Source organism: Hibiscus syriacus, unplaced genomic scaffold (genome assembly GCF_006381635.1).
Source record: "Hibiscus syriacus cultivar Baekdansim isolate YM2019G1 unplaced genomic scaffold, ASM638163v2 tig00110348_pilon, whole genome shotgun sequence".
Classification (NCBI taxonomy): domain Eukaryota; kingdom Viridiplantae; phylum Streptophyta; class Magnoliopsida; order Malvales; family Malvaceae; genus Hibiscus; species Hibiscus syriacus.
In genome coordinates this window covers 2261973-2271709 of record NW_024062699.1, presented here as the reverse complement: position 1 = coordinate 2271709, position 9737 = coordinate 2261973, and the positions used below count along the sequence as shown (strand labels likewise).

General features: G+C 35.7%; 2 protein-coding genes and 1 pseudogene across 3 annotated transcripts in view; all 3 read left to right on the top strand.

Annotated features, from left to right (window-relative positions):
• The first annotated feature begins 2792 nt into the window (after positions 1-2792).
• LOC120120818 (fatty acid amide hydrolase-like) lies at positions 2793-9247 on the top strand. Of its 2 annotated transcripts, XM_039140355.1 has the most exons (20): positions 2802-2918; positions 3019-3128; positions 3220-3280; positions 3593-3783; positions 3927-4056; positions 4173-4250; positions 4352-4499; positions 4686-4798; positions 4887-4962; positions 5142-5213; positions 5403-5454; positions 5563-5643; positions 5721-5804; positions 5902-6005; positions 6104-6196; positions 7257-7325; positions 7846-7910; positions 8163-8224; positions 8826-8921; positions 9017-9247. In XM_039140355.1, the coding sequence occupies exons 1-20, from the start codon at positions 2840-2842 to the stop codon at positions 9077-9079; spliced, it is 1827 nt and encodes a 608-aa protein (XP_038996286.1). In that variant the 5' UTR covers positions 2802-2839; the 3' UTR covers positions 9080-9247. The 2 variants fall into 2 exon arrangements, with proteins under 2 accessions (XP_038996287.1, XP_038996286.1); XM_039140356.1 differs by lacking the exon at positions 5403-5454 and having other exon boundaries at positions 2793-2918; positions 5708-5804.
• Positions 8277-9737, top strand: part of LOC120120930 — a 27182-nt gene continuing 25721 nt past the window's right edge. Inside the window, exon 1 of the mRNA XM_039140418.1 lies at positions 8277-8289. The gene's annotated coding sequence lies outside the window, so the exon portion shown is untranslated. The remainder of the gene's footprint in view (positions 8290-9737) is intronic.
• The window catches only part of LOC120120931, a 3894-nt pseudogene continuing 3705 nt past the window's right edge, over positions 9549-9737 (top strand).

Below are 9737 nucleotides of genomic sequence, written 5' to 3'. Positions count from 1 at the left end.
CGAGTATCCAATCTATTAGTATTAGACGTCCTAGTGGACAATGTTCACTGTGGATATCCGTTTGAGATCCAAGGTGAGACATTTTTGGTTGATCTAATGGAGCTACCCTTTAGATAGTTTGACATATCTTGGGCACAGATTGACTGTTAGAGCACGATGTAAATTTGAGATGCAAAGCTAAACAACTTAAACTTAGGAAGAGTGGTGGAACCAAGGTAGTGATGGTTAGCAAGAGGTCGAAGTTTACAAGGATTATGTCAGCCATCAAGGCGCAAATGATGATAGATCAAGGTTGTGAAGCTTTCTTGGCTCATGTAATCGACACTTAAATTGCAGTCTCGAGACTTGAGGATATCCGAACTGTTCGAGACTTTATAGATTTTTTCCAGAAGAGTTTCCGAGGTTACCACCCGACCGATAGCTAGAGTTTGATATTGAGGTAATGTCAGGATCCAATCTGGTGTTTATTTCCCCTTATTGCATGGCACTGATATAACTAAAAGAGTTAAAAGCTCAAATTCAATTATTGTTGGAGAAAGGTTTCATCGGACCAAGTATTTCTCCTTGGGAGCGCCAATTATCTTTTTCAAGAAGAAGGACGGGTCGATAAGGTTGCATCAACTACCAGTAACTAAACTAGTCAACTATCAAGAATTGTTATCCCTTCCAAGAATCAATGACCTCTTCGACCAACTTAAGGGAGTATGCATGTTCTCCAAGATAGATCTAAGGTTCGAGTACTATTAATTGAAGGTTAAGGATGCTGATATAACAAAGACAGTGTTTAGGACAACATATGGTCACAATGAATTCATTGTAATTCTGTTTAGACTCACCAATGCCCCAACGATATTTATGGACTATTCATAGAGTATGCCTCACCTTGCCTATCGATAGCATGAGCATTTGACGAACACTTTTAGTATGGTTTAGTTGTTAGTGAGGCACTGGGTTAGTGATCTCAGCATTAGAAATTTTTTTCCGTGCGCAGGTCTTTAGGAGGAGCATTCGAGGAGCCTATCGCGTAGTTGACATTCTACAGAGTACGTTTTGATTCATTTCTTTAGAAGGCATGCATTATTCATAGACCTTCTTGTATTTGAGTCGTAACCCTATTTTATACACTCGATTGTATTATTTTGAGAAACTCATTTTGGGAGCTCCAAATGTAAAAATTATTTAATTTGGTTGATTTATTTTATTTGGAATGACTTTAAATTTTATGATTTTCAAAGGTTCTTAAAGAAAAATTTTGGGTTAGCCACTCCGGTGGTCAAGTTTGGCATTCTAATCGATCGACTTTGTGTTGTATCGGATTAGGGCGTTACATGAAGATTTAGTGGAAGAAAAGGATTTTTGCTTAGTTTTTCATACCTCAAACCTCATATTCTACTCCAAATAAAACCTTAAAAATCAAAAAATGTAAACCTTAAAACTTTAACAGAGGTAAGAATGAAGATGTTGAATAGGTATATGAAGGTTAACTTCCGAGTCTTTTTGTTGAGTCTTTATCGAAGAAGGTTTCAAGAAGACCTTGGAGGAATTTCTGGTTTGAAAATGGAAATGTTGAATAGGTAAATGAAGGTTAATTTTCGGTTCTTGAGAATGGAGATTATCGACCATTTTTTGCCCAAAAATCATCACTGGTACCATTTCAAATCATAGTCTTTAAAAGTAATGAAATTCAATGCCTTTCAGCACTTGTTTTAGGTCTCTTTGTTGCAAATTAAAGCAAATCAATTGTTAGGAGTGATGATGGTGATAGAAGTGATGGTGGTGGAGATGATGTCAAGGTTTATGAATTTACTAATAGGAGATAAAGTGATGAAAGTTATTGTTATTGTCGATGGGTCGTTAAATTACAGAGGAGTTGGGGTTGGGGGAAGGAAGGTGGTATTGCTGAAAAAAGAGTTAATTTCGATAGTGTATTTATTTTATTTAGATAAAGAAAATAAAAATTAAGAGGTGACATGGCGTGTTCTGATTTGTCCGTGAATTTTTTTAATGGTGTTAACGATTTGGGGCAAACGAAGTAACGATTTAAAGTTAAGTGGGCAAAATATCCCAAAAAATACTTTAAAGGGCAACTCGACACAAATGAATAGTTCAGGGGGCAATGGTGCATTTAAGCCTTAAAGGATTAAAAAAATTAGATTAAAAACTTTTGGTGAAACTTTGCATTTAGTACCTAAACTATCAGTTTTGATCTGTTTTAGTACCTAAACTTTCTTTTTTAACCATACCTAATGTTTAGTTTTGTTTCATTTTAGTACCCTTCTTTAAAAATATAAAGCGTTTAGTACATACACTATTAGTTTTGGTTCGTTTCAGTACCTAAACTTTTAATTTTTTTAAAACTTAAAACTTTTAATTTTTTTAAAACTTAAAACTTTTAATTTTTTTAAAACTTAAAACTTTTAATTTTTTTAAAACTTAACATTAAGTTTTTAACAAAAGTACTAAAATGAAACAAAAACTAAAAATTAGGTATTATTTTGAAAAAATTGAAAATTTAGATATTAAAACGGACTAAAACTGATAGTATAGATGCTAAACTCTTAATTTACCCAGAAATAATTCATTTCAATCGGTTGACTAAACCGACGGATAGAACACCCCTCCCTACCTTTTTCTCACTGGTATCTACCAGTCATACAGATGGTGCTTTCAGATTGGGATTTGGTTAGGGGGTGCAATTTTTGGACCACTTTGCACGTTATCCACTCAAAGCAAGCAGCTTTTACGTAGTGTATAACCATAGCGTTTACCAACCACCTCTATTATTATGGATTCATAGTAAATTACTTCTTTTTGTTCTCACCCAACTCATCTAGCAGCAATGCCGAAGAAGCGGGTTATAGTTCCGGCGCAGAAACTAGACTTTTCCACCGTCAAATACCAGCAACAAACAGTCCAAGGTATCAATTTTCTTGAATTACATACGTGGGGAATGTGAACTTGGGAATTCGATACTATTTTTTTCCTTTTTTTTTGTGTTTGGATTAATTGCGGGTGCAGCTCCTCATTTGACGGGATTTATACTGAAGTTGTTTGTGAGGATAATTGAAGCTCCAATTATTGGTTCATTGATCATTTCATTCATGAAAAAGAAGAACAAAATTGTCGAGGTTCGGTTTTATTATCCTTGTTCCTCAGTTTAAAATATGAGTGTATTATCAAGAAAATTTTAATGGTGATTTTCATGTTTGGTATTTGCAGATGTTGCAGAACACTGAGATTCCAGAAAAACCCATGTTTAAGCCTGAATTCCCTCCTCAAGGTTTATTCTATTACCGCTTTTTTTTCACTGTTTTGTTATCTGTTTCATTGTGATTTTAGAAGAAACTTCTATGCTTTGATGACAAGTGTACCATGTTTCAATGTCTAAGCTATGGACATTAATTTGACATGATGAGTAATTTGGAAATAGTAATTTGATAGTAACAAAATCTGAAATTGGGAGCTCCAAGATAGCCATTGACATGCTTTTAATGGTAATATGTTGGTTTATGATAAGTCTGAGAATGAGAAATGAGGAACCAAGCAAGAAACATACCAATTGGCTTTCACTATTTTGTATGATATCAACCAGAAGCAGAACCTTCAGTAGTCATTGTGGATGAAGAAGGAAAACCTACAGACCGAGTTGAATCTGCCTTAAAGTGTCTCCCCCATTATGATCCTGCTAGTTACTGGAGTGAGGATCCGCTTCCATCATTCCGGTATTGGAAGATTCGTGATTATGCTTATGCTTATAGATCGAAACTTGTGACACCTTCTACGGTAAGTCACCATTAAATGCTAGAGGGTTGTTTTTGTTCTAAATCAATTACAATGAAAATTCTCTCTTTTTGGTTTCTTTTATTTTCTCAGTTACCAAACACTGATTTTATCATCTAGATAAGTATCTTACATTTGGTTTATAGGTAGCAGAACAAATCATCTCAGTAATTGAGGGGTGTAACTATCATAAGCCCCCAACACCATTGTTGATCTCATTTGAGGCCGAGGATATAAGGAAGCAAGCTGCAGCTTCAACAAAAAGGTTTGAGGAAGGTATTTTTGTTGTGAAGCTTTCTCATCCACATATTATGGTTACCATATGATTCCCATCTACATTAGAATTAGAAAGTCAAATAACTAAAAAGAAACTTTTGCTGTGAGTCGTCCAGGAAATCCATTGTCAATTTTGGATGGAATTTTCATGGCAATCAAGGATGACATAGATTGCACTCCTCATCCAACTAAGGGTAAATAAGCTCATCAATTATTTTCTAAAAGAATGTTTCCTATTGTTTTTCCTTTTTTAGTGGCAGGAAAGACAGACTAGAATATTTATATTTTATGACAGGTGCATCAACATGGATGCATGGAGTTCGGTCTGTTGAGAAGGATGGGGTTAGTGTCTCAAGATTGCGGAGCTGTGGTGTGATTCTTATTGGAAAGGCCAGCATGCATGAATTTGGCTTGGGCACAACCGGAAACAATCCAAATTATGGGTAAATTTGTAGTTCTCCAGATGTATAAAAGACACATGATTCAATATGTTACTTCAGTAATGTTTTTATGAGTGGCTTGTATGTACCTTTTATGGCTAGAATAATTAAACCACAAATTTCTAAAACTTATCTCATATATACATGTGTGTGTGTGTGTGTTTAACTTGTAAATGTATTGGGGTACAGAACAACCAGAAACCCTCATGCACATGAAAGATATACAGGTGGATCCTCCTCTGGTCCTGCAGCAATTGTAGCTTCTGGACTATGTTCTGCTGCCCTAGGAACAGATGGTGGAGGTTGTAAAATTTATTACCTTTTCAAGTCTTGTTTATGTCATTTACAATGTAATAACATTCTATTGCTTAACTGAATAAAAAAAGGCAGGTTCTATTCGCATTCCTTCATCCCTTTGTGGTGTAGTGGGCTTGAAAACAACTTATGGAAGGACGAACATGGGAGGGTAAGCTCTTCTTCGAGGCTACATAACAGAGAACTGATTTATATTTTATTGAAAACATAAGAATATTTCATTGTTGGTTACCATGGCAATTGTAAACTAGAATTCTTAATGCTCAAGCAAGCCTCTTTTAAGATCTTCAGGACTAAATTTATTGTTTTTGCAATGCTTTATATCTGAAGATCATTATGTGGATCTGGGACTGTGGAAATCATTGGACCAATAGCATCAACAGTGGAAGATGTCATACTAGTGTAAGAATCTGGTGCTTGCCAATAGGTTTTATAATTGGTGTGGTAGCATGTTGATGTAATCTCTAAGCAGTTAGACCATGCAAATTCTGTAATTCTGGTAAACTGGGCAGCTGAACTTTCTGACTGGTGAGAAATATTGGTAGCTGGTGTTTTTGTAATATTGCTAACTGTGCTGAGACCTTTCTTCAGGTATGCAGCCATTTTGGGTTCCTCTCCTGAGGACAGAATCAGTTTGAAACCGGTAGCCTCTATTTGTCCAAAAATATTACCTCTGCTGAGTTTAAGCTAGTCAGTCTTGCATATTTCCATTGCATTTATTATTTAATCATTGTTGTAACGTATTTTGTAGTGCCTCCCTTGTTTGCCTGTTTTGTCATCACTTGAGAATTCAAACATTTTGGGATCATTGCGACTGGGGAAGTATACAGAGGTAAACTGGAAGTAGATTGAGTACAAGTAGTTCTTTCTTGTAATAAATATATCTTAGTGTGCAGTTTTCCCTTGCAGTGGTTTAATGATGTTCATTCAACGGATATCTCTGATGTCTGCGAGGATGTTCTCAACCTTCTATCGAAAAACCATGGATGTAAGGTAAGTTGGTAAGCATTGGTGTTTGCTGTCTGTTCCCATTTTCTTTAACCTTATAATTTGACATACTCATGTTTTATAACTGATGTTATGCTTCAAGACAATAGAGATAGTAATACCAGAACTACATGAGATGCGTACAGCCCATCTTGTTTCAATTGGATCTGAATCGCTACGCTCGCTAAAGCCTGATATAGAGGACGGGTAAACTTATCTGCTTTAGAATATTTACCTTAACTAAACTGGGGATTTATATTGTAGTTCTCTATCTTCAATACCTTGTTTCCTTCTAAATTCTGTAGGAAAGGTGCGGAATTGACATATGATACTCGCATTAGTATGGCACTTTTTCGAACATTCACCGCATCAGACTACGTTGCTGCCCAGTGTCTTAGGTAAGGTAAAACTGGCAACAGTATGATTTACAACTCTGTTGCTGATCTTGTACTTTGTGGTAGCTGTTTGCAACTTGTGAGCATCTCAAAATTAACAATAACAAACAAAAAAAAGATATAGCACATAAAAATTCCTCAACATTTATTATCTTTAAAGGGGAAAATGCTTTAATTTTTCAGAAAATAATGTCTTTTAGATGTTAGAGATATTTTTAATCTGGTTCCCACTTTAAATCTTCTCTTTAAAGATCTGCCATAACATGCTGGTCTTCTTATAATGGAACTGTGAAATTCTATTCTATTGAAAAGGGGAAGTATAATGAAGAGAAGCGAGGGGAACAAAGAAAGGGCAACACATCGTAAACCAAAAGAAGAATGATGGAATGAGGGAAAAATGGACCTAACTAGCTGGTTGGACCGAGAGAACTCAATGTTTTTCTGGTTCAATACTATGCATATAACATGATTTTATTGAACCGGTAAAAAAAACAAGTTCTTTTTAAGGTTCTTTTCTTAAATGATAAGATTTGAATCTTAGCTTCTTAGTTTTATAATGAATCCCATACCACCAATTCAAATTCATATGCTTTTTAATTGTTTACTATATTTATTATTATTTTAACAATAAATTTAAATTTGTCTTTTTGAATATTTAAAAATGTTTTTGATCAAACAGACCAGTCCAATTGGTTCAACTAGTTGGATTAAAAACCAAAAATCTAACTGGTTTGCCATTAGTCTGGGTTTTTTTTTTACCTTGGAATGTTGAAGATGATCAAGGAAGGGAGATAAAGGGAGTATCATTGCATTGAAGTTGTTGATTTGAATCTGAATAACTCAAAATGTAGTCTTTACTTATACAGGAAGTTTAGTAAAAGAAAGAGAAGAAACAAAGTAAAAAAAGGGCATCATGTTGAGGCACATTCTTTGAAATTTCACACTTCTATTTTCTTGATCCAACATCCGATGAAAGCTTTTCCCTTCCCCGCCCCCCTTACTGGCTTAAAATTTGAATGCATTTGTTACTTTCTATTTGTCCTGACTTGTTTCAACCTTTCAGAAGAAGGATAATGCACCACCACATGGAGATCTTCAAGAAGGTTGATGTCATAGTGACCCCAACAACTGGGTATGTGAACTTAACCATTTAACCATTTTGATTAAATTCTTATCAGTGGGCTCATCTGTCATCACTATTTGCAACAATTTCTGGTAATGAACTGATTCAAGCCCCTTCTTTGAAGTGTTTGACCTTCAAAAAGTTCTCCTGTTTGACTAAAACATGTCATTCTTGGCTTAAGTAGTTAATTATAGTGTGTCTGTGACTAATTACCAAATCATTAGAAAGAAGGGAAATGGGGTAATGTAACTTGACAAACTAGCAGATACCATTATATCTATATCCTGCAGGAACTAATTCTGCAAAATCTCTCCTGGTTTAAGAAGTAATTCTACTCCCATGCATAGTTTGCATATGAGTTTCTTTCAGTAATCTTTGCACTAAGTTACACTTAATTTCTTTCTGTAATCTTTGCACTAAGTTCCACTTAATTTCTTTCTGTAACCTTTGCGCTAAGTTACACTTAATTTCTTTCAGTAATCTTTGCACTAAATTACCCTTTTCTTCTTTGTTTTGGGGGGCACAACAGCATGACAGCACCAAAAATACCACCTAGTGCTCTGGAAAATGGAGAGTCAGACATGCAGGTTACAGGTTTGTCATCCATGTTGCTTCAACTCTTCATTTTTCTTGAAATAACCATATCCAACTCCCATAAATGTATATCCAGACAAGGGTATGGGCAGATGATTCTCCAAACACGAAAAATCTTAAAACTTGCTTTGGACACATACTCATACTTGACACTCGCACCCTAGTTGGAGTAACATAACTTGGCATCATCATACAGAGTGACATATGAGCTTACTTTTTTTATCTTTTATACTGTGGTTCACTTTTTTATAGGTTACCTTATGCGGTTCATTATTGCTGGTAATCTTCTTGGTCTTCCTGCCCTTACTGTCCCTGTAAGTGATATGCATTTCTTTCCTCCTTGATTATATATTAAATTAACAATTGACGAGAGAAAGGGGTCAAAACACGAATCTAATAATTCTATTATGGAGCAGACCAGTTTGGCATACTTACAGGAACATTTGTTTTTCATACAGCTTTTGCTGCTAAGAATTCGAACATCTCACTTGAACTTTACTTATTTTTAGTCAAGGATCCAGGAAACCTTGGAGTGGGTTCCTTTGCTATCCTTGAGCAAAGGAATGCTTGAGAAAGTCTTGGCCTCTTGGATTTGAAAGGTCGTGTCTGAGCACAGCCTTCTTACTTGAGGTCCCAAATTCTATAGTACATTTTGTTAGATTCGATTATGGCTTGCTGCATAGCAGGGAGCAAGACAAGCTGTAGTTGAGTCAAGTTCAAACTACCCCTGGCAACACTATAGCTTGGGTTTCTTTTTCCAAACTAATTAAACTTTATGTTCTCTCTGGACCTGGAAACATAAACCGGCTAAAAGGGTGGAGTTTATCATGTTCTACCGTAAAGAATACCCAAAACTGTTGTAGTGAAACCATCCGAACTTGTGGCTCATTTTCTTTCTTCTTATGCTGATTCCAGGTTGGTTATGACAAAGAAGGACTTCCCATAGGTTTACAACTAATAGGCCTTCCATGGGGTGAAGCTACAATTCTACGTTTGGCTTCTGCAATCGAGGTATAAACAAGTTTATGTTCCTTGAAAGAGAATGCTCTGAAGTCTGTATTCGAGGTTGCATAACTAATTATAAGGCAAACGTCTCATGTTTCCAGGAACTTTGTATCAAATCCAGGAAGAAACCTGCTTCATTCTATGACATCTTAAAGGCCAAGTAAGAGCCTTCATGGACTATGTTTTATTGCAGATCCTTATGTTGTCTCTTCATAATCACCAATAACGATGCGTCTCTAAACATCGTTATCTTATTTGATGTATGAATAAGCTATGTCTGCTATAATTCTGCCAAACCATGCCTGAAAGAAACCGATGATCTATTTGATTCTACTACAATGTTGTGTGAAACTACCAGCTGTTATTAACTTCTGTTTTAGGTTACCTCCTACAGGTTTACTTACCCATAAGCTACATGGATTGTACTTCTGAGAAGCAAATAGTTGTCATGTATTGGATATTAAAATTTCACGTGTATAATTAAATGAAATCGAAGTTCTTGTGTCACACTTCATATTCGCAATATGTGCATGCTCATATCATATACATATATAGACAACACTCAGTCGTGATAAAAACATGAATAGACTCCATTGACAGTGTCTTGGAAACAGAGCATGAGCTCAGATTGTCATGGTGCAATTCGCTACTGCCCTTTATATTCTAGAGCTTACTTTCACCCTAATTGGCAACTGTTATCATGAGCTTTATGCAGCCCCGGAGTTCCCTTGGTGCCGGAGGATTAGGTATGTTTTGGGTCCTCCGGTGGCTATGAGGCAAAGAGTAATATACGGAGGACCTTTGAAGGGGTGTAACAAATGT

Coding starts and splice junctions, on each gene's coding strand:
- LOC120120818 (XM_039140355.1), top strand. CDS start 2,840: ATGCCGAAGAAGCGGGTTATAGTTCCGGCGCAGAAACTAGACTTTTCC. Junction 4,251..4,351: donor CACTCCTCATCCAACTAAGG/GTAAATAAGCTC, acceptor ATTTTATGACAG/GTGCATCAACATGGATGCAT. Junction 5,214..5,402: donor GTGGAAGATGTCATACTAGT/GTAAGAATCTGG, acceptor ACCTTTCTTCAG/GTATGCAGCCATTTTGGGTT.